The 24,894-nt window shown below is 49.2% G+C and overlaps 1 protein-coding gene across 1 annotated transcript in view; it reads right to left on the bottom strand.

The window, feature by feature from the left end:
• The window catches only part of TBC1D10A (TBC1 domain family member 10A), a 38,125-nt gene extending 14,349 nt beyond the window's left edge, over positions 1 to 23,776 (bottom strand). The window contains exon 1 of the mRNA XM_075534081.1: positions 23,512 to 23,776. Coding sequence (XP_075390196.1) covers positions 23,512 to 23,720 — 209 coding nt within the window. The 5' untranslated portion in view covers positions 23,721 to 23,776. The remainder of the gene's footprint in view (positions 1 to 23,511) is intronic.
• Positions 23,777 to 24,894: the final 1,118 nt, after the last annotated feature.

Genomic DNA, 24,894 nt, shown 5'->3' with positions numbered 1-24,894 from the left:
AGTCTCCACAACCAAGAGTCTAATGCAAACCTTCTTTCATGGCCTATTTGCTTAGCTACCTCCAGGGTGGGGCCCAATTACCATCGGGTGAAGCCACCTACTGTGGAACTTCTTTGTTGTGTTACAGACTAAACTGCTCCCTCCACCCCTGAAAATATGTGCTGTCAATCCGAACCTCCAAACCCTTGGTTATCACCCCCCTTGGTTATCAGCCCCGTTTAGGATGAGTTGTCTGTTACGTTAATGAGGCAAGATTAGTGTAGGGTGAATAGAGTTGATCTCTTACAAGATAGAAAAGAGATTAACAAGCAAGTGAGCAAGCATAGAAGGGAGGAGATGCCAAGCCACATCAAGGTCTCCCAGGGGCAGAAGCTTTAAAAAAAATAATAAAAGATACCTTCAGGACCAGGGGTGTGAGGGGGGATGCTGGGAGAGTGGAGGGTGAGTGGGTTGGAAAGGGGGAACTGATTACAAGGATCCGCATGTGACCTCCTCCCTGGGAGATGGAAGGCAGAAAAGGGGGGGAAGGGAGGCTCCGGATAGGGCAAGATATGACAAAATAACAATCTATAAATTATCAAGGGCTCATGAGGAAGTGGGGAAGAAGGGGAAAAGATGAGGCGCTGATACCAAGGGCTCAAGCAGAAAGCAAATGTTTTGAGAATGATGATGGCAGCAGATGCACAAACGTGCTTGACACAATGGATGGATGGATGAACTATGATAAGAGTTGTAGGAACCCCCAATAAAATGATTTTTTTTTAAGAAATGTGTTTTGAAAGCTTAAGATGAATCACTCCATCTGCTGGATAGTGAGATAGATGTGAAGGAGAATAAAATGTAGTCCTTGGGCTCAAGGATTTAGTCTGGGGGGGGGGGGGAAGAACACAGCAGCGGCAACCTGATAAACATCTGAAGATGGAAGTAGGCATAGGTGCCTTGGGACACCTGACTAAAATGACCCTGCCGAGGAAAAACAAACATAAGCCAAGGACCTTCCTTCAGAGCCCAAAGAAAGAGCACCCTAGAACTAGCACTCCATACTGACTTTGAGAACTGTGGGAAAATACCTTTGTTTGGTTAAAGTCACCCATTTGTGGGATTTTTGTTCCAGCAGCACCACACAGCTAAAACGCCCCACTATGCCAAAACGTTTCTGGTATCTTCTACGAAGGCAAGTTCGGTAGCAAGAATAATAGGGTACTGTTCTAATGGATAAATAAAATGTGGAAGTGGCGTTACAACTGACTAACGGATAGAGGCTGGAAGAGCTTGAAAGGAACTAATATTAAAAGCCTAGATTGTTTCTAAGAAACCAGTCCTAGAATTGTGGACGATGTCAAAGGCAGTTCTGGTGAGGAAGCAGGCGGAAGTGAGGAGAGCCACAGGGAAAGCCTGTCGTCTGAGATAACACATATGTTGTCAGAAATGTGGGCACTACACATGCTTCTGGGGAAGCTTTAAAAGAAAGTGATGGACGTGATTGGGCAATGGAGGAAGGGCGATGCTCTCTATGCAGCGGCTAAGAACTTGGGTGAATCACATTCAAATGTTTGGCGGAAGATAGAACTTGAAAGTGATGAACTTGAAGTTCTGGCTGAGGAGAGCTCTGAGCAAGATCTTAAAAGGGCTGTATGGCTTCTCCTTGCTGCCTATAGTAAACTGTGACAGGAAAGAGATGGATTTAAAATGTACTGTGCAAAATAAAAACCGAATTTAAAGCTTTGGAAAAGTCTTCTGCACAAATTAAGGACACGTGTCTTAGAATGCTCGCCAAAGATAAAAAGATAAAACCTGTGACTGACTACCACAGCAGAAAAGCCATCAGCAAAGGGTGAAGGAGACAGAGAAGGAGGTGGGAGGGGTGAAGGGGCAGAGGAGAGGAGAGAAGGGAGAGGGGAGAAAGGGAAAGGGAGAGAATCGAGAGAGAAAAGCAGGTAGGCGGGTCAGGATGCTGACTGCCTCTTGGAATTCTAGGCAATGAACAGCCAAAAGAGTCCCATCTGATGATGCCCAGAAAGGAAAAGGACCAACCCTGGAACAGCATGGAACAGCAGAGCTGTGGGAAGGAACCCGGGAAGAAAGAGTTGTACCCTGGTCTCCCAGATGGCGGAGAGTGGGGCGCTTGCCACTGTGGTTTCAGAGGATGGGCTGCTGCCCCATGTTGAGGAAGTAGGACTGCCATGACCAAGCAGCAGGAGAATGGGAACTCCTGGGGTGGGGGCAGCGGTCACCACTCAGATGGAGGAGGAGAATGGGGCTGCCCAAAGCCAAAGCAAAGGGAGCAGAGTTGCCATCGGGATGAAGGGTTGTTAGGGAGCTAGAAACAGGAACCAGGGGGTGGACCCACACTACGCCAGATGGGCTTAATTCAGTCAATGGGGTCAACCAGTACCGTCGACCAAGTCACCCTGCCGAAGGCCCTAAAGGCCGGAACCTGGAGACCACCACCAGTGCTCCTCAGCAGTATCGCGGTCTCTCGGGCCTCAGGACGCCACGTGTGGGTGTGCAGTCCCGTGAGTTGCCCGTGTTCAGTGACAGCAAAACCTGAAACTTCTTCGTCCTTTATAAAAACCCACTTAAGATCACAAAGCAGACTTCAGTGTGAGTTCTTTCTCGTGCAAAGCCAAGAACCGAGGTATTTCCCAGCCGAGAGACCTAACAGGGTCTCCAATCAAAGTCTAGAGAATATGGCAAACACTCGGAGTATGGAGCATTGAGCCGATGCCCAGGTGGTTTCAGAGAACAGAGGAATATTTTCACGCTCTGAGAACTGATGCCATATGTTCTATAAGGTTTTGAAATTGTTTGTGCCTTGTCTCCCTTCTTTTCCTCTAATTTCTTCCATTTGTAATGGCAATGTCCCCCTGTGCCTGCTCCACCAGTGCACTTTGAAAACAGCTTACATGTATTCCAGATGAAGAAGAATTTCCCCCCAGGATAGACTACTCATACCTCACCCATTTTGACTCAGAGGATACAGAAGATGAGATTCCTGACTTAGAGATAAGACTTTGGGGATGATGTGATGGGAAGAATGTGTTCTGCATGTGTGAAGGATATAGATTTGAGAGGGAACAAAGAATGTTATGGATTGAACTGTGCCAACCCCACCCCCCACACACACACACACCAAAAAATGTGTTGGAAATCGTAGTCTCCATCTATAAACCAAACTCACTGCCACAGAGTCAATTCTGACTCAGAGTGACCCTCTGGGACAGGGTAGAATTGCTCCCGCGAGTTCTAAGACTGTAACTCTTTGTGGGAGTAGAAAGTCCCATCTTTCTCTTGAGGAGCTGGCTGGTGGTTTTGAACTGCTAACCTCAGAGTTAGTAGCCCAACTCGTAACCACTACACCGCCAGGACTCCTCCTGTCTATGTACGTGGCATAATCCCACTGGGGAATGTTTTGTTATGTACATGAGACAGTATTAATGTAGCATATGTCGTGAGTCACTCTCTTTGTGATATAAGACATTAAATGAAAGTTAACCAGCAGAGATGGGAGAAGAGAGATGCAAAGTCACATGAAGACTGCCCGGGAGCAGAAGGCCAAGCGATAAGTCTTCCCTTAGCGCTGGCATCCTGGATTCAGAATTCCAGCTTCCTAAATTGTGAGGGTGGAGCTTTGAAGTAGGCAGTGTTTCCTTCTGTTGTGCACAGGTGACTTGATAGCATCTAACAACAACAAACTGTAAGAACATAATTTTCTCTTTGTCAAAGCCACTCACTTGGTCCTTTTTGATATAGCAGCACTTTAGATAATGAAAACACCAATCTATGCCAATTTTTTCTGGCTATTTTCTACTTATAGTTTCAACACTCCCTCTCACACCAGACACACACAGAGGCTTGTCACTTGGTATCTACCCGTCCCTACCTGGAATGCCCTTCTTAGTGACAGTAACCCCTCAGGGACTAACATAACAACAAAAACCTTACCTTCAACAACAGCAGCAACAAACGCAGTGGAGTTACCATTCAGCACATCAAGTTGTTCTGCCTTACAGTGAGTGACCCTATGTCCAAAAGAACAAAATGCTGCCTGGTCCTGTTCCAGCCTCACAGTCACTGTTCTGTTCGAGCCCACTGTTGCAATCGCTGTGTACATCTACCTCAGCGAGGGTCCTCCTCTTTTTTCTGACCCTCTACTTTAACAACCACAAGACTGGTCTTCCCTGATAACATGTACAAAATCTCACCATTCTCGTTTCTAAGGAGCATTCTGGTTGGACTGGCATCAAGACAGATTTGTTTGTTCCTCTGGCAGTCCATGGTTCTTTCCAGTATTGACACCATAAATCCAAATGCTTCATACTTCTCCCGTCTTCCTTGTTCACCGTCCAACTTTCACGTGCATGTGAGGCGATGGAAAAATACCATGGCTTGGGTCAGGCGCACCTTAGTCCTCAAAGTGACATTGTTGCTCTCTGACACTCTAAAGAGCCTGGTGCAGCAGATCTGTCAAATGCGGTAATGTCTTTGATTTGTTGACTGCTGCTTCCATGAGCACGGATGTTTACTGTTTACCAGTTCCTTTCCTACATGCCTCATCTGCATTATCTACACAAACACTGGCTGCTATCACAGAGATCCAAGTGTTATGGAGAACTGCACCATAATGTCATTATTCCCATTTTACATAAGTAGAATACAAGTTTTACGCTTGTGACTTGCTCAAGGCCATGCCCTAGCTGTAAGTGACAGAGCTAGGACTCAAACCCAGGCTAACTGGTTCCACAGTCCACGTGCTTGACTCTTGCTCTCCGGGTGAACCCTCAGCCTCCAGGAGGCTTTCATTAATTGGCCTTCAACTTAAAAACTTTATCCTGAGTTAGAACGCCATTTTTATACTACAATCCCTAATAAAAAAAATACATTTTATACTGAGACACCCCGCCCACCCCCCACACACACACACATTCTGTAGTTAGACACCATTGACGTAATCGCCAACTCAGTGACAACATGCATAAGTGAAGGAAACAATTCCCAAGCCTGAGTATGAACTACAGCCATTGCGATAAGAGACTACTTTGATCCAAAGGGTTTTCACTGGCTGATTCTGGGAAAGAGGTCACCAAGCCTTTCCTCCTAGCCCAAGTCTGGCTGTCCACTGAAACCTGTTCAGCATCACAGAAACATGGCGGTAGCTATGTACACATGAGGTCCCCTGGCCAGGAATCCAACCTGGGTCTCCACATGGAAGGGGAGGATTCTACCAATGAACCTATACATAGGTGTATATACAATGGAAAATACATTTTATTAAACAACTTACTCTGATATTATTTGTGTAATTTTCATATTATTTATTTTTTGAAATTCAAAGGATTATGTTTTGTTCTCCTTCTGAACTCTCCATTATATTCCATTGATTTAAAAAAAATCATTTTATTGGGGGCTCATACAACTCTTATCACAATCCATACATACATCAATTGTGTAAAGCACATTTGTACACTCATTGCCCTCCTCATTTTTATTTTTTCAGTGCTGGTCATAGCTCCTAAAAAGTGATTTTAGCACTGACACTAATGGGTTAAGACATGAAGTTTAACCTGAGCACTTCACCAAAACTTGCATACGTCAATCAGCACAGTTCCTTCCTTCAGAGCACCAGATCTTGACCTTCTTCGGTAACTCCCACCATCCCCCTCACAAGCGCTTAACAGATCCCTACCTGGTTTTCACCATAACCTGACTACTTTCATCGGCTTTATATTCAGGGCTACAGGCCACGTCTGCCTATAGCAACTTCACTTGTGTTCCACTAAGAAGCCCTAAAAGGGCCTTGGTAGCACTGTGGGATAAGCACAGAACTATAGTCTGTGGTTTGAACTCACCAGATGAAGCTCTCTGCTCCCCTAAAGACAGTCTCAGAAATGGTAACTACAGCGTCTTTAAGAATAGGAATTGACAGACAAAGGCCTTATTACTAAAATGTACAATACTCTGCTAGATTCCCTGCTAGTTCCCTCAAGGAACTTCTTCAGGGAGGCTTGGATGGTTTCTGCCCTGTGTCCTATGACATAACCTAGGCTTTCAAAGGATGAAAGAAATAGCATATACCACCAGCCCTGAAATACCTGGTTTTGACATAGCAACAAGAGTCTCTGCTGCTGGCATGGAGTAGGGAAGCAGTGGAGAGGTCTGAGGGGCCCCAATCCCAACTATGTGGACAGCTGTCCCTCCCCCCAGAAGAATTTACTTCAAAGGACAGCACTGAAGCTACAGCTCAGAGAGAGGGACATGTTTGACCAGAGCAAATAGGAGCAAATGAAGCCAGAGGGAGAGAGAGTAGAGCACATCCTGGGCCCACCAAGCCTTGAGGACAATATCCCCACTCAGAGCAGCCAATGCACAGAGAGGACGATATGGCCAGCCCCACTATGAGACACGACATCCCTCACTGACCCACAGCCCTACAGGGGACAACACGGGAGACACTGTGTGGGAATACGCCCAATCTGACCCCACCACACCGAGGAAAACACTAAGGGCGTGAAACAGAACAGCAAGGGGAGCAGAGCAAGGAAGTCCCGAGGGAGTACCAAAACTAGACTTTGGGGCCAGGGCGTGGCACCCCATCAGATTCCACCAGAAAACACTCCTAATGGTCAACAAACAGATCTTAAAGTATTTACAGGCTTTTCTTTTTTGTTGTTATTGCTGTTTTCTTGTGTTGCTTTCTTTTGCTCTGTCTTGTTTTAGTGCATATTATTATCTCTGCAGGTCTATCTAGATAAGATAGGCTACATAAAAAATCTGGAGGAGAAAACAAATCGGCCAACTGTTCTGGCAGGGAATGGGAGACAAGGGAACAAGTGATCTAAAATCAATGGCAGGAGGGTGTAAGGGGCCTGGTAGGGCTTGATCAAGGGCAATGTAACTGAGAGGAATTACTGAAACCCAAATGAAGGTTGAGCATGATAGTGGGACAAGAGGAATGTAAAAGGAAATAGAGGAAAGAACTAGGAGGCAAACGGAATTTATAGAGCTCTAAATACAGGCTTGTACATATGTAAATATATTTATATATGATGATGGGGAAATAGATCTATGTACATACATTTATGTTTAGTATTAAGGTAGCAGATAGACATTGGGCCTCCACTCAAGCACTCCCTCAATGCAAGAACACTTTGTTCTATTAAACTGGCATTCCATGATGCTCACCTTCCGGACACGATCACTGAAGACAAAATGGGTGCATAAGCAAATGTGGTAAAGAAAGCTGATGGTGCCCGGCTATCAAAAGATATAGCACCTGGGGTCTTAGAGGCTTGAAGATAAACAAGCGGCCATCTAGGTCAGAAGCAACAAAGCCCACATGGAAGAACACATCAGCCTGTGTGATCACGTGGTTCTGAAGGGATCAGTTATCAGGCATCAAAGAACAAAAAAATCATATCATTGGGTGCACACCTGCAAGATACGATCCCCAAGGACAAACAGGTACATAAGCAAATGTGGCGAAGAAAGCTGATGGTGCCCGGCTATCAAAAGAGATAGTGTCTGGGGTCTTAAAGGCTTGAAGGTAAACAAGCAGCCATCGAGCTCAGAAGCAACAAAGCCCACATGGAAGAAGCACACCAGCCTGTGCGATCACGAGGTGTCGAAGGCATCAGGTATAAGGCATCATCAGGGAAAAAAATAGTGCCACAGTGAATGAGGGGGGAAGTGCAGAGTGGAGACCCAAAGCCCATTTGTTGGCCACTGGAGATCCCCTCATAGAGGGGTTTAGGAGAGGAGATGGAGTCAGTCAGGGTGCCATGTAGCACCGATGAAGAATACAGCTTTCCCCCAACTACCATGATCCGAATTCTACCTTGCAAGTCTGGATAGAGCAGAGGATGTACAGTGGTGCAGATAGGAGCTGGAGGCACAGGGAATACAGGGCGGATGATACCTTCAGGACCAGGGGTGTGAGGGGCGATACTGGGAGGGTTGAGGGAGAGTGGGTTGGAAAGAGGGAACCGATTACAAGGATCTACATGTGACCTCCTCTCTGGGGGATGGACATCAGAAAAGGGGGTGAAGGGAGACATCAGACAGGGCAAGATATGACAAAAATAATAATTTATAAATTATCAAGAGCTCAAGAGGGAAGGGGGAGTGGGGAGGAAGGGGGTAAAAAGAAGACCTGTTGCAAAGGGCTTAAGTGGAGAGCAAATGCTTTGAAAATGATTAGGGCAAAGAATGTACAGATGCGCTTTATACAATTGATGTATGTATGGATTGTGATAAGAGTTGTATGAGTCCCTAATAAAATGTTTTTTAAAAATAAATAAATAAGCAAGTGACCATCTAGCTGATAAGCAACAAAGCCAACATGGAAGAAGCACACCAGTCTGTGTGATCATAAGACATCAAAGGGATCAGGTAACAGGCATCATCAGAACAAAATATCATATCATGTGAATGAGAGGGAGTACGGAGTGGGGACCCAAAGCCCATCTGTAGGCAACTGGACATCCCCTTACAGAAGGGTCATGGGGAGGAGATGAGTTAGTGAGGGTGCAGTGTAGCAACAATGAAACATATTTAAAACTATCATGATCCCAATTCTACCTTAAAAATCTGACTAGATCAGAGGATGTACACTGGTACAGATAGGAACTGGAAACACAGGAAATCCAGGGCAGATGAACTCCTCAGGGCCAGTGGTGAGAATGGGTGGAGGGAAGGTGGAGTAGAAAGAGGGGACCGATTACAGGGATCTACATATAATCCCCTCCCTGGGGATGGACAACAGAAAAGTGGATGAAGGAAGATGTTGGACAGTGTAAGACATGACAAAATAACAATAATTGATAAGTTATCAAGGGTTCATGGGTGGTAGGAGGGGATAGAGGGGGGAAAAGTGAGCTGATACCAAGGGCTCAAGTAGAAAGCAAATGTTTTAAGAATCATCGATGATGGCAACAAATGTACAAATGTGCTTGACACATGGGTGGATGTATGGATTGGGATAAGAGTTGTACGAGCCCCCAATAAAATGGTTTAAAAAAAAGAATAGGAATTGACTTGATTGCAGTGGGGTTTTATGGAGGGGGGTGCAGTTGCAGGATAAGGTGCCTTAAGGATTCCTGGTAGGATTCCTGGGTTAGGCATTGAACTGCTACCTGCTACCTACAAGGTCATCAGCTGAAGTCCACAGTTACTCCCCAGGAGAAAGATATTGCACTCTGTTTCTGAGAAAACATCAGTTTTGGAGGGTCGCTATGAGTCAGAATCAATTCCATAGCAATGGCTTTGGTTCATTTGTTTTTGTTTTTGTAATCACCTAGTGAGGCAAATCTTCCATAGATTATTATTTCCATCTGGCCCAGGAGAAACTTGACAATTCAGAGAAGTCAGGTTGTAATACGACTGGGGCAAAATCAGCAAGCTCCTAAGTGGCTGGTGGAAGCAGGACTTCCCCTCTGCCACAGTGACTCATATGTGGCCTGACCTACAGGGAATGCTCTGGGGAAATTGGGCCCTTCTCCAGATGGTGCAGGGTGGCTCTACCCCTCATATCCAAGCCCCAGCACTGGGACTGTCCTGAGAAGCCTGCCCAAGCCCAGTCAATGCTCAATGAGGCCAATGTTCTGCACAGACACAGCGGGAAGCACAGGTGGAAACATCAAACATGGGTCATGAGCGGGTCCCTGGCTGCCTGAGCAGGAGAGGAACAAAAGAGACAAAAGTGGACAGTCAGGGAGAATCCTGTCAGGCTCCCTTGCTGAGCCAGGTTTGGCCAGGGTGTGCCATGCTGTATCAAGGCCAAGCCATGGCCCAAGGAGGCAATGACACTCCACTGACTACCTGATCTGCAAGCTCACAGGCTACCCCTGCCCTCTCCCCAAACCTAAATGGAGGAGCTGTCCCTAAGTGCTGAGGGTCAAGACAGGTTTCAAAGCTGCTGAGACCATGGACTGGGGCTCTCTGTCCCCTCCTTCCAAACAGCTGCTGTCTGCCCAAGCATACCTCCGTCCCTCCAGCTTGACAGACTCTTATGCCCCAAGGAACCATTCTAGCCCACTCCTCCCCAGCCTCACTCACTTCTCCAGCCTTCCAAGCCTCATCACTTAACACCCTAGGCAGAAAGCTGAGGCAGCAGCGAAGCCTCGTGGGCAGGGTGAGAATAAGCAGAGCGGGGTCTCTGAAGTCAACCTATGTATCCTTAAGCACCCACTTCTTCCTCTTTAATAAACCCAACCCAAGCAACTACCATCCAGTCAACTCCATCCTCATGGCAACCTCATGTGTGAGTGTAGAACTGGGTTGTGACCTTCCAGAAACAGACAGCCAGACCTTCCTTCCAAGGTACCCTACCCTTGGGTGGGTTGAAACCACCACCATTTCCGTTATTAGCCATGAACTTAACTGTTTGCATTACCCCTGGGGGCTCCTTATCTTTAAATCAGGCCTCATATGAGGATGCTTCCAAAAGTTTGTGGAGAAATGGAATTAAAAGATAATGGAATTCTTCCATGAACATTCTGAAACCCTCTCATATTTTTATAGGGATTATTGAACAAATGAGAGCTATTAAGCAACAAGTTCTTGTGTTGTCTTTTAAAGTGGTTGGTATGTGTAGATTACCTAGCACTTTCACATCCCTTTTCTCATCTAACTAATCCACATAAACTGCCCTCTGCAGCTGGCAGAGCAGATTAACCCCACGGTACTCCGGAAGCCTGGGTGGCTCTGTCAGGTAAGCATTGGGTTGTAAACCACAAGGTCAGTGCTGTAAACCACAAGGTCAGTGGCTCAAACCCCTCAGTCGCTTCAAGAGAGGAAAACGAGGCTATCTGCTCACATACAGATTTCCAGCCTCAGAAACCTTACACAAGGTCACTGTGAGTCAGAATTGACTCAAGGGCAATGGGCTTTAACTCCGAGGCAAGTGAGGCTCCAGAGATGGAAGTAATTTCCTTAAAACACCTAGCTGTGAATCTGGGTTTCTAACAGGGGCTCTACTGCTTTACAGCTTTGTGCGAGGGGGCAGGTTGTAAGGTGGGGCAAGGCCACCACCTGGGATCACAGAGAGGCAAGAGGAGCTGAGGCACAGGCTGTGGACTAGGCACGGACTTGGTAGGCGTTACTGTAGTCCTCACCCACACCATCATCTAAGGAAGGTGGTTGTATTGTCTCCATTTACCAGACAAGAAAATTACGGCTCCGCCAGGCTGAGGAATCTGCCCAACGTTAACATAGCCTAGAAGTAAGGCTGCACATGAACACCCAAGGGATCTAATAAACGTCAAGTGCCCACACATAACAGGGCCAGATGCCTGTCCCATTTCCTTTCCTTCTTTTTTATTGCCCCGGAGCGAGCCACCAGCACCCTCTGGGCTGAGAAGGGCAAGAGTGGCCTCTTGTTTACATTTGGGTCTCCAGGATGGAGAGGAGGCAGCCTGCAAAGTCTCAACCAAGGGTAAAAACTATCACGTAGATGGCAGAGGGAGCTCGCCCAGTCACTGATCCAGAATAGCAAGAGTTGGGGAGCTCCCCTCCCTACCCAGGGCACAAAAGACAAGTGTCAGCAAACAAAAGGCTGAGCTACTTTGCAACCTGGTTAACAACTCCAGGTGCTCGCTGCTCTAAGAGGTGACAACAACTAGAAGTAGAAAGAGGGTTTTCTGCTGTGGGAGAGGGGGCTGAAACTGAGTGTCAGGGCTGGGAGCCCAGTCCGGTGAGATGTGGGCGGCTCCAATGAATCTACCCCCGCAGACATCTGGGAAGGCTGCAGCCTAGAGGGTGATCTGCCCAGGCCAGTGTGGAAAGGGCTGTACACAGGCTGGTGCTCCTCCTTATGGCCCTGGCTGCCCTGCCTTGGAGGGGCTAGCCATGTTCAGGCTCCATGTCTGGGAGAAAGGAGCTTGGCTTGCTTTCCTCTCTCCAACTTGCAAGGCCTATTTCTGGGCCTGCCTCCCTTTCCCAGGAGGGATTCCCTGGGTCAGTGCACAATGGTAAACAGGTTCTCTCCACCCTCTGCTGGCTTCGGTGCCCTGGACCACTGCCCAGCTCTCCACTCTACTCAGCTCCACCCTATTTGAAATGAGATGGAAGAAATGGTTCCTTCAGGCACCAGCACTGCTGGCTTCTTTCTAGCAAGACACTCCTTGGCCATCTGGGGGGCAACTATTAGCCTCTCCCTGTCCCAAACAGCGTGAAGAATATCTAAGACATAAAGACACAATTAGTCCAAAACACTAATAAAGCATGTCAACCCCAGCCCTCAAAGCCGAAAGGCAGAACTAATCAGGCGTCCTCAAACTACGGCCCGCGGGCCACATGCAGCCCGCCCAGGACATTTATCTGGCCCACTGGGTGTTTTTGCCCCATTTTTTTACCTCAAAATAAGATATGTGCAGTGTGCATAGGAATTTGTTCTTAGTTTTTTAAAAAAAACTATAGTCCAGCCCTCCAACGGATCTGAGGGACAGTGAACTGGCCCCCTGTTTAAAAAGTTTGAGGACCCCTGAACTAGATGGTACCTGACCACCACTGCTGAAAGCTCTGAAAGGGATCACAATAGGAGGTCCTGAGTGGAATGGGAGAAAAGTGTGGAACAAAACTCAAATCCATGAAAAAGAGCAAGCTGACAGGTCTGACAGACTGGTAGAAACCCTGAAAGTACAGCCTTACTTAGTCACCCTTCAGGCCTGGAACCGAGCTCATCCTCTGGCTCAACTTTCTGCCAAATGATAAATAAGTGGAAAGATAACACCAGGAAGATAAGCACTCCTTGGAACAATCGTCCATGAGATCCACAGGGCAGCACCTGCCCAGACACAATGCCCAGAAGGCAGGAAGGGACAGGAAAGGAGGAGGAAGAGAAACGGCTAACACAGGAAGGAAGTGGGAAGAGTGCTGTAACACTGTGGGGACTGCAGTCAATATCACACACACACACACACACACACACAAATTATGAATTGTTTAATGGAAACCCCAATTTGCTCTGTAAAATTTCACCCAAATCACAATGAAAAATAAAACAAAAGCAAGGAATTCCTCAAAGCCATTTAGCTAGGGAAGGAAGCTGGCCAAGGGAGAAACCCCATGACAGCTCTCCTTGATAAGCATAGAAAAGGTGGGGTGATTACTTACAATAGAAGACACTCCCTCCCCTTCTAGGCAGAGTAATGCTTCCAATTCCCTGCATTTCCATGACTGGACTCCCAATCTCACTGCAAGCGCCTGGGGGCCACGGACTCTAAATCTAAGAATAGGCCCTCCTCACCTATCCTTACCAAATCAGTAGTGGCCTTAGGGGATATAGTCAAAGTCATCTTGACTCCCTGCTTAAATAAGGCCTCTGCCTAAAGTCCTTTCAAGGCTCCCTATTGCCCTCCTAGTCCAATCGAAACCTCAGATCCTGATTCTCCAGCCCCCTTTGTGCCCTGTACACCTCCTCCTTTCTCCCCTGGCCTTATTACCTATAGGTACCTCTCTGAGCTGCCTCCTCCCAGCCCCTCCACTTTTGCTTCAATCCCACCACCCACCCCCCCCCCGCCCTTCCAAGACCTTATTCAGAACTCCCTTTCCTCTCTACAAAGACTATGCAACCAGCACATCATTATATCCCACACACATTTTTCTAGGCCCTGCATCATCCAGAAAGGCGGAGAAAACCTTGTGCCTGCCTTTAAGGAGGCAGTGTGGCAGAGGAGTCAGCTGGGGAAGCATGCGTACAAGTGCACATTTTAGACGGCTTGACAGGGTGCTGGGAATCTGCAATGAGCTTCCTGGGTAAAAGGCTGAGAGGTTTGGGGAAAGCTTTAAAGGGAAGTCGTCTCTTGAGTGGTCCTTGAAGGTGCCAGGAAATGGCCAGGCTGAGAAAGAGGCACAGGTACAGTGGGCAGAATGCCCAGCGTAAGCAAGAGAGGGCACAACTTGTTTGGGGAATGGGGACAGTCCAGTGAGTGGGTTTGGCTTCTTGGTCAGCTGTCCGCTCTGCCAAGGCAGCATTCAGAGGGAAGGTATGGCATTGGAGGGCAGGGCTCTCCCAGTGACACCCATGGCTGTGTGTGGAGGGGCTAGGACAGAGGCTGGTACCTAGCGGGAGCTGAGGAACCAGGCTGATGGACCGTGAGCTTTGTGACCTCCAGCACTCTCTGAGTTCCAGCTGTCTCAGCAGTGAGGTGAGAACACTGCCCTTTGCCTTGCAGTCACACGAGGACCGCACAGTTTGAGCTTGATAGAGGGCACTCCCTATCAGGCCTGATAGCCGGGTGAGAGATCTTTCTCACTGTGCTACACAAGGCTGCCCAGAGATGTGCTTGGGGAAAGCCTTTTACAACATTACCGCTGTAATATTAAATTAACTTAACTGATGTCTGTTGTAACACTTTGTTATGTGCCAGACGTTATACTCAGCACTTAGCTTACATCATTGCATTTAATCCTGACCACAAGCTATGAGACAGGTCTTCTAATTAGTCTCCTCCATGTGCAGATGATGAAACAAACCAGTAACTGGGTGGGCAGTTGGGGATTCTGAGTGAGTGAGTGAGTGAGTGAGACAGCGGCTGTACTGAAGGGGAGCCCAGTTAGTCTAACTCCTATGACCCCCCTCCTCTCCTGCTGTTACACAGCTGCTGCACTGAGTGTTGTTAACTGTAGGCAGGGAGAAGCATAAACCTTGTTCCCAGGGAGCTTAGGGTTTAGTGGACTGGAGTAACAAACTATGAGATGTTGGACAAGTCCCTTTACTTCTCTGGTAAAATGGGGATTCCGGTGATCAGTACACCTCAGAGATCATTGAAAGCCAGAGATAATTGAGATGGGGTAGGGGAAAACAGCCTCCCCAGAGAACTGGCATACTATCTGCTTCAAAGTACTCAATAAGCAACTGATGGGGAATTCCCAACCTGCCATGTAGACCAGGACCACAGGCTGAGTGGGACTGACTCCGGCTGACTCCCACAGCCCTGGGTGGGAGGGCAGAACCTGTGAGAGAATCTGGCTCTCCATCACCAACGTAGCAGGGGCCCAAACTGTACCAGGGAGTGCTTATATTGCAGCATGTTTGTTTTACATATCGCTTCCCGAAATCCTAACCCTTGTTCCACCCTACTCCCAAAATCACCCTCTGGCTGCAAAGTGATAGGGCCAGGACTCAAGGCCAAATCTAGTGGTCTCTCAATTCTGGGCTCTCCCAGACCCCACAGTAGGTTCTCCTTCTCTGTGAAGCCCGGGAGAGCGGACCCATCTTCAGAAGTGGCTGTCTGCGCAGGATTGCATCTGGTCACACAAAACCCAGATCACAGAGCACACTGAGGAGGCGCTCCTGGTCCAGTCACTACCCAGCCACCCTGCCCGTGAGAGGGGCTGTGTGTAGAAACCAGGGACAGGATATTTGTCATCCATCTCCGGCCTTCTATAGGCTTAAGGGTGCCACTGTCACCTAATAGCTCAGCCACAAAAACAACCCAAGACATCTGGAGAAGTGCAGACACTTCAGGCTGGGCTGAAGTCCTAAGGCTAGGACAGGAAGAAGAGGGGGGCCACCAAGGGGTCGCCAGCTTTACCAAGCTGGGTGATTGGAAGGAACAAGCCTGGGTCCCACCTTCAGTTTCCTTCTTGGTAAGCAGAGTAAAATCATCTCTGAGCCATTACCGGGGCTCCTGTGAGCCCAGCTGCAAAGGGTGGTCCAACTTTCACATGGATATAAAGCTATTAAAAATACCATGGGTCGGATCAGGTGCACATGGGGGGATCAGGTCCACAAAGTAACAACCTTGCTTTTCAATACTTTCTGATTACATGCTCAGTTAAGCAAGGGCGACTGGGCCCACACAAGGGAGCGAGAACAGAACATGCTGGAAGCGCTGGCCTCTTTGGGCTATGCCGTGCTGACTCCTTGTCCTTACATGGTGCCTCAGAAAGATCTTCTCAAAGTAATCTTCCTATACACCAAGGTCAGGTACAAGACATTGGAAGCATAAGTGCTCTTCAACATCATCCTAGTAAAATGGCCTGGTTTTCTAATGAAGGCACAGAGAGATTAAGCAGCTCTCTCAAGGGCACACCTGGGTTGGTGACTAGTGAATTCCAGCACTAGGATGTTCCCATTCCTGTTCAGCCATCTTGGCTTACAGTCTCTTCCCAATCCAGTTATCTCTCTAATCCTCACAGTCTTTTTGTACATATGCCACATCTATAACCACTTGTGGAATGTCTGGTTTCCCTCCTAAGCTGAAAATTCTCTGAGGGACCAGGTTGGTAGGCCAGAGCCTAAAAGACCCACACCCATGAAGAGCTAATTATAAGCTACCAGGGCCCCATGGTGGAGCTGGAACTGCCATGCCGACCCCTGTGCTGTTGTCTACATGGTTGTTCCGTTGTTCGGTGCCATTGAGTTGGCCCTGATTCATAGCGACCCTATGTACAACAGAATGGAACAGTGCCCGGTCCTGCACCATCCACTTAATTGTTCTGTTTGAGTCCACTGTTGCTGCCACTGTGTCAATCCATCTTGTCGAAGGCCTTCCTCTTTTTCACTGCCCGTCCACTCTACCAAGCATGATGTCCTCCAGGGAGTGCTCTCCTGACAACATGTCCAAACTATATGAGAAAAAGTCCCGCCATCCTTGCCTCTAAGGTGCATTCTGGCTGTGCTTCTTTGAAGACAGACTTGTCTGTTCTTTTGGCCGTCCACAGTACTTTTGATATTCTTTGCCAGCACCGTAATTCAAATGCATTGATTCTTCTCTGGTCTTCCTTATTAATCAGTGTCCAACGTTCACATGGATATGAAGCTATTAAAAATGTCATGGGTTGAATCAGGCACACCTTAGTCCTCAAAGTAACATCCTTGTTTTTCAATACTTTAACGAGGCTTTCTTGTGCAGCAGATTTACCCAATGTAATGATCCTTTGACTGCTGCTTCCATGAGCATTCATTGTGGATGCAAGTAAAATGAAATTATTGCCAACTCCAATCTTTTTCCATTTATCATAATGTTACCTATTGGTCCAGTTGTGAGGGTTTGGAGCTGGTAACCACCGGTTGGCAGTTCAAAACCACCAGCTGCTCCACGGGAGAAAGATGAGGCTTTCTACTCCCGTAAAGGGTTACAGACTCAGAAACTCATGGGACCACTTCCACCCTGTCCTATAGGGTAGCTATGAGTCAGAATCAATTCGAGGGTACCGAATTTGGTTTTTTGTTTGTTTCTACATTGAGTTGTAATCCCATACTGAAGGCCGCAATTCTTAATCCTAAATCCCTATTTCTAGCCAAAATCTTTCATCTCTTTGAGAAACTACTGGCAGTACCGCTACATACTGAGGATTTGCCTTCTCACAGGCCCTGAACCAGAATGACTAGGTTAGGCCAAGCTGGCCATCAGCCTCTCCTTGACCCACCCAAGCTGTCCCCAGGGCCCAAACCCACTCTCTCCAGCTGCAACCCCCTAAGGTAGGTGTTCCATGCCCTTAGGCCTCACTCCTCTCTGCTTGGAGAAAAAAGTAGCTCTCCTTACAGGCTGCCCTACCATACAATCTGGACAGAGACTACAAGGTCAGAATTGCTTTCGGGCCTTCCAGCTCTTGCTCAGTCCACACAGCCAATTAGCCAGTCTCTCCATCCTTACAGCTCCAGACCTTTTCCAGGCCTACCATCATCCTGGACTTTTCTAACTGGTGTTCCTGCCACCCTCTGCCTCTGCTCCACAAAAACACACGAGGCCTCGGGCTGACATTCAAGAATAAGCAGTCTGCCCAACCTGCTTCCCAGGCCTCCCCATCTTCTTGCCACCTGTACGCTTGGTCCACAACATTTCCCAAACACCTGACTATTGGGGCACTTGGCACATTCCCTTCGGTTTGGGACTGAACTGTGTCCCCTATGAAATCTGTGTCCACTTGGTTAAGCCATGATTCTTAGTAGTCAAACTCCTCCAATTTATGATCCGAGGCAATTATTCTACTGTAAAACATCACACCTTTATGCATTCGAGGCAATTATGTTAATGGACAAGATTGGGTTGCATCTTGAGTCAACTTCATGTGAGATATAAAAGAGATTAACAAATAAGCCAAGATCATAGGGACATCTCAATATTACCAAGAAAAAAAGAGCCGGAGTGGAGCACTTCCTTTGGACCCAGAGACCACAGAGGTCTCCAAGGGACACCAGGCCCACGAATGCTAAAGGGAGACAAGCACTTGCTCTCAGCCAACAGAGAGTCTTCCCCTAAAGCCGGTGCCCTGGGTTTGAACTTCTAACCTTTCTATACTCTGAGAGAATAAATGTGTTTGTTAAAGCCATGCACTTGTGGTATTTCTGAAGCAGCCCTCGAGAACTAAGGGTCCTCCTGGAGCAGTGTTGTTCTGTAAACAACACTGGTTGCTGCTTCCTCTAGACCAGCAGTTCTCAACCTATGGGTCGAGAACCCCTTTGGGGGTCAAACAACCCTTTCACAGGGGTCACCCGATTCACAACAGTAGCAAAATTACAGTTGTGAAGTAGCAACAAAAATTGTTTTATGACTGGGGTGGGATCATCACAACATGAGGAACTACATTAAAGGGTCACGGCATTAGGAAGGTTGAAAACCACTGCTCTGGACTCTGAGCACACCCATACACTTCAACGACTGTATCACTCAATACTGTAATGATAATATTATGAGTCTACTCTGCAGCTGGTCTGTGAACCACTTGAAGATAACAAGACACAGATGTCATATTCAGGTCTGTATTCCTTGTACCAGTCACAGGGTCTGGCAAAGGAGGTGTTCAATAACTGGTCGATAAGCTCACTACTTGGGTGGATGAGCTGACTGGGTATTCGCGGCCAGGTTGCTGTTGAAGCTGTACAGCCCTCTGTGCAGCTGAATGGGATATGAAATGGGGTAGAGTGGGGTACAGGCAGGAGGGATGGAAAAGGGAGACAGGTGAAATAAAGAAACCCAAAGTAGACAGCTGCCCCCCAACTCCTGGACTGCTGGCTTCTAAGGAGCTTGCTTAAGCATTGGGAGGTTGATTTGCCAGTGAGGTGGTCAAGGTAGTTTCTCCCTGGCTGGGACCCAAGAGAACAGAAAATAGGCCCAGAACAAGCAAAGCAGGTAAGGGCGGCCTCCTCCCCTCAGGTGTGCTGCCTGAAAGTTTAAATGAGGAATCAGCTAGGGACTGCCCATGGGTACGAGACAGAATCTGCTCTGCTGAACATGTCTTGGAGGCTCAACTGGATTGATGAGCGAGACAGAATAGAGTGGAGAGTGCCATGCAGGTGAAGCACAGGGTAGAAGATCCTCTCCGAGCTGGCTCTGTTACTGACTATAAGTAATCTCTAAGCTTTGGTTTCCTCACCTGTACAAGGAGCACAATCCTAGCAAAGTCAAACAGCCCTAATGCAATGCAACATTTTGGAGGCAAGACGAAAGCAATGTGGACTCTGGCTTATGGGATGGCTAAAACCAGACCGACTCTGGCCATTCTCCCTGGGGGTCGCTCCTTACAGATCTTCCTCAATGGGCCTTTCTCAGAGAGAAAGATGAGGGTTTCCACTCCCATCAAGAGTCACAGTCTCGGGAACTCACAGTGGCAGCCCTACCCTGTCTGTCCTATGATAGGGTCCCTGAGTCAGTGTTGACTCAATGGCACTGAGTGAGTTACAAACATAAACTCTCTTCAACCTCACATGAACTCTAAAATGCCAGTATTAGCATACTATACAGGTGAGAAACTGAGGCTCAGAGAAGTGAAGCAACATGTCGAAGGGCACACAGACAGTCGGGTTCCAGAGCTCAGTCAAGGAGAGAGCACTTTCTCTCCCCTAGCTCAGTGTAAACCACTTGGGTGGCTGGACCATGGCCAGGCCAGACTGGCCTCTGGAGGTCCTATTGCAGGTGCTGAGCGGACAAAACATCAAGCAGGCCCCACCGCCTTATCTCTTTCCCACAGCTTAGGGTTTCCAAGCAGGCGGACACAGAGGCACCTTCCCAGGGCAGCAGCTGGCACACTGGCCCCCACCCTTGCCAAGTCAGGTCTTGTCTGAAGCCTTAGAACACCCACAGGGCCACCAAACCGGATTTTCCTTTGAGGCTAGGGAAGGGAAAGAGGAGAGAGAATGGGAGGGCCTATGGTCTAGAGTCACAGAACAGGGACCCACATATACCATTGCCTCCTTCTAGATGGGCCACCCAGGGACCACTGCACTGCCAGCTCTATGCTATCCTGGGATTTATAATAGCTCAAAAAAAAGAAGATGCTCTGAGCTTACAAACTGGAGAAAGTAGTGGGGAGACAGGGAGGCCTGCCAAGATGGCCCTGGCCTCACCCCAACAAAAACTGGCACAGAGCATAGTATCAACTCAAACTCACTGCTACTGAGTCCATTCTGACTCACAGCGAACCCACAGGACAGGGTAGAACTGCTCCTGTGGGTTTCCAGACGGCAACTCGTCACAGGAGTAGCAAGACTCATCTTTCTCCCGTGCAGCGCTGGTGGGTTTAAGCTGCTGACCTTGTGGTAAACAGCCCAATGAGCAACCCACTATGCCACAGAAATCCTTCCCCAAACTATAGAGATACCAATATAGCCAGTTCTAAGATTTCCAAAGTCTTGGGGCTATCAGAGTTGGCTAGGAGGAGTGGAGGGCCTAGAGGATGGGAAGATGAACTGCAGAAGGCAAGACTGCTGCTCCAGATGTTTCTCTCTGGGCCCAGCTCTGATCCCTCCCTCCTCTCACAGGAAGCAGACACCCAAGGGATCCCAGAGTTCATAACCATCTCAGTCCCACCAAAGGTTCCCTGCACAGTAAGCACAAAGGACAGAGCAAGAAAGTGGGAAAAGTCCAGGACTGGGAATCAGGAGATCTGGGTCCAATTCCTATTTTCACTCCTAAGAGAATAAAGAGTTGAGGCTAATCACTTCTCTCAAGCCTCAATAGATTTATGTCTATATAAAGACAGCCATTTCTAAGGTCACAGATTTCTGACTTGGAATGTTTGAAGCATTATTAACTTTAATAAATACTAATTGGGTATTTACTCTGCTACAAGTCTTACATTAGATGCTGAGGAGAAAAAAGGTCCCAGACCAGAGGTTGATCGGTTAATGAACTGGTAATGACAAAATGCGCCTTCCTTGGCTAGTCCATCCCTATTAGCTTCGATTTCCTCATCTGTACCATAAGTAAGGCCTACCCTGGCCAATCTCTTAAAATTCCTTCCAGCTCAAACAATCTGATATTACAATCTCCTCACACCAGGCACTTGAGCTGGGGTGGCCTCTGTCCTGCTTCCTTCCCCCACCCCCAAACCCCTAGCAACTGCCCAAACTGACCGTCTTGAGACAACCTTTGGACCAGGGTGGTGGCTGAACTGGACCTTTAATCTGGAGCCAGAGTCTCCCCGCCATTTCCACTGCTGCCATCAGCGCTAATGTTTCACTTCTTGGGGAGAGCACATGGGCTCCGAAACCTCAAACACGAGACTGGGCTTAGGGCAGTCACCCTGAAACTTTGTAACTTCCCCTCTTATGGTTTGGGCAGGGCCTTATTCTTGGCCTTTCTGGAACCACAATATTAAGGTAAGCGGGGAGCATTCAAGTTGCAGACACCAGAGAATTTAGGTTGACCAACAAGGCCAAGAAAATTGTGGCAGGGCGAGAGGAGTAGACCTGGGACCCGGCTTCAGGGTCAGCATTACAAACACCAGTGATGTAGGAGGCGTCTGCGGAGCCACATCCCGGGTTTGTGGCTGGGGGTTGGGAAAGACAGATGTCTGGCGGCCTGGTTGCGGATGACAGCCAAAGGGAGGTGCTCCCACTGGGGTCTCTCTCTGTCCACAAATACCAGAGGTATTCCCTCACTTTTCTCAATTCTCTGAACCATAGAGAGAAAACTACTTAGTCCAAGCACTGTGCTAGACACCTTCTCCCACCTGACCTTACGGACTCCCCAGAGTAACCGTGAAAGTCGGTGTTAGGGTTACCCTTAACAATGAGTAAACAGGCTCAGAGATTCTCATGATCTTGCCCAAGGTCACACAGCCAGTAAGTGTGATTCCAAAGTCCTTTTCTCACTGTATCACACTGCTTTGCACCCGAAGAACGTTCTGGCTAACTAACTGCCCCCAAGACAGAGGTAGTATGAATTCTCTTAGAATTTACTCACACATCTGGGCTTTTCCTCCTAAGAACCCACAAATGCAACTGAGACCACCATTCCCGGTTTGCCAGACTCCACCTCTCTCAGGGCTCTCATCCCTGATGACTCTTCCCCAACTCGGAAACACACCCCATGTCCCCTTTGGGCTTTCACAAACTAATCTCTGGGGAACTGTGACAAAGATCAGGGTGAGGTTGCTGGAATGGACTGGGCTTAGGCTCCTATGAATACATGGGGAGAGGCTGGAGGAGGCGAAGTCAGTAGGTGGGAGGGACTTCTCCTTAGAGGTGGGGACTCCATTTCTCCAAGGAAGAGGAGGCCTGATGCAGAAGAGGCTTTCTGGCTGGGGGGGAATTCCGGAAGTGGCCTGTTTAGAGCAGCTTGTGGGGCATGGAGTCCAAGGCATGTCCATAAGCCACCCGAGAGGCTGGGGGAGCTGGGACAGTCACAAGGGGTCAGAGAACCAGGAGGAAGAATCATAGCTGGGCTGGTGAGACTCCCTGCTGACAGAGACATAAGATGAGACTTATCAGTTCTGTCTGGGGCCCTCTCATGTGACCAGGTAGCCTGGATTCGAGCAGGATCTGGCCTCCACCTTTTCTAAGGGGACCGCCAGCCTATGCACACAGGAGCTAAGGACTGGGCTCTGAGGACTTTGGGGGGCAGAGTGTGCCCAGCTCTGGGAGAGAGGGCCACTCCCCTGACTCACATTTCTGACTTGCCAGCCCAGGGCCTCTGGGCCCTGGGGGCGGGGGACCTAGATGCTCTGGGAGCAGAAACCCAGCTGTCTGCTTGCTCCCCCAGAGCAGTTTGGGGGTGGGGGGAAGGTGCCCAGCCCCACAGCACACCTAGAGTTAGGCTGATGTTCTCTCCTACTAGTAAGAAGCAGGGAGGGAAGGGGGTGTCCCAGGACCGGGCGGGACTGTCAGTCCTGGGTGGGGCCATCTGGGTGACCACAGTGGGAGTCCCCTAGAGCGGAGTGGTGGGGCGGTGGCACGGGGAATCTGCGGCTCTGTGCGTTCCTGGAGGTGCCTGTCTGTCAGCCCTGAGTGGGTGCCCAGTGTGGCAAAGCCTGGGATCGGGGTGGGATTTGTGCAGGTGACCGTCAGTCGGTCCCCAGGTGGGAGGAGGGCACTGTCGTCTGCCCGTCTGCGGTGAGGGGAGAAGATCCGTCGGTCGCTTCCTAGGTCTGATGTCGGTTTGGGGGGTCAGTCGACCCGCGGAGGGCGGTGGTGTAGGGGGCAATGGGGTGGGGACTGGGGGGTCACCCCCTGCTTAGGAAGTGGCGCGGCGGTCAGTCCTGAAGGCGGATCTATGCGCATCCCGAGCCCCGAGCCTCGCGATTCGCAGCACGCCCGACCCCTGGCCCGGCCCCCGCGCTACTCACGCGCCCTCGGCGCCCTGAGAGCCCACGATGAAGCCGAACTTGTCGATACGGCGCTCGGCGAAGCCGTTGGCCTCCGAGTCGGAGCCCAAAGAGCTGAGCTCGTCGGCGGCCGCGGCGTCGGGGCCCGGGACCAGGCTCTCCCGGGTGCCCGACAGGCTGCCCGCGGCCGCGGGCGCGTGCGGCCCGTTCTCTCCGCGGCTCTTCGCCATCCCGGCCGCGCCCGCCGCCTCAGCCTCCGCGGCCGCCTGAGCCACCTCAGCCACCCGGCAGCTGCAGACGCCGCCGCCGCCGCCCCGCCCACTCGCCGAGCCCATTGGCCACCGCACTGCCGGGGGCGGGACTCTAGGCGTCCCTCTCCCGCCCACGCCCAATGGGCGCTCCGGACCCCCCTCGCCCCGCCCACTTTCCCCAGGATGGCGCCAACAGGCTCGACGGGAGGGGGCGGGGCAGCCGTCACCCGGATCCCGCCTTCGCCCAGCTGCCAATCAGGAGCGCCAGCGCTCACCTGGACCAGCTCCCCCAGTCTTTCCGGGTTCCCCCGGGCGGGTCTCCGGCCTCCCTCGCCGCGCACAGGCGGGTAGCCCCAGGTTTGCAGCTGCCTCTGGGCCTCCGCGCCTCGGGAGGCCCCAGGGAGGCCCCAGGGAGGCGGGTGGGGATTGTTTCACCCGTTCATTTCCGACGCGCTCGAAGGAGACTCACATACCTGTCTTCAGGGACTTGCCCAAGAACCAGCCTGAGCTCAAAGTTGGGCCGCCCCGACCCCCTGCTCAGCGCTCCTCTGGGAGCTTGAAATTTGCTTTGTGAACATTTAATTATTAAGAATAATGACCAACGTTTATTGAGCCACGCACTGCCCCAAGATCGACCTACTTTCAATTTTTTTCTTCCACAGCTTTATTGAGATATAATTCCCGTCAATTTAGATATATTGGATTATAAAGTTCGCCCTTTTAAAAGTGTACAACTCAATGACCCTTAGGCTATTTACAAAGCTGTACAGCCATCACCGTAATCTAATTTAGGATATTTTTAATGTCCCCCAAAGAAACGCCACAGCGGTTCCACCTTTTAGCTGCTAGGAACATTCAGGCACAAGTTTTTGTGTGGACATAGTTTCATTTCTCTCGGGCAGATCCCACCCAAGGAGTGGAATTATTAGTTCATTCCTTAACTGTTTGAAGCTTTTCAGAAAAAGGGCAAACTGCTTTCCAAATTGGTTGCATCGTTCTCTTGCAAACTTTTAGCTCTTGATAGAACTATTTACAGTTAGACTGTGATGCTAAAAAGTGAGTCAGTTGTGTAAGGTCTAGATCTACTAGCTTGTAGAGTCAGGATTTGAATCTAGTTCATACCAACAGCTCACACGGGGGAAAAACAAACCCA

The sequence above is a fragment of the Tenrec ecaudatus genome, chromosome 16, assembly GCF_050624435.1.
Source record: "Tenrec ecaudatus isolate mTenEca1 chromosome 16, mTenEca1.hap1, whole genome shotgun sequence".
Classification (NCBI taxonomy): domain Eukaryota; kingdom Metazoa; phylum Chordata; class Mammalia; order Afrosoricida; family Tenrecidae; genus Tenrec; species Tenrec ecaudatus.
Note: the sequence above shows the minus strand (reverse complement) of the source record. Positions and strands in the feature narration are given on the sequence as shown.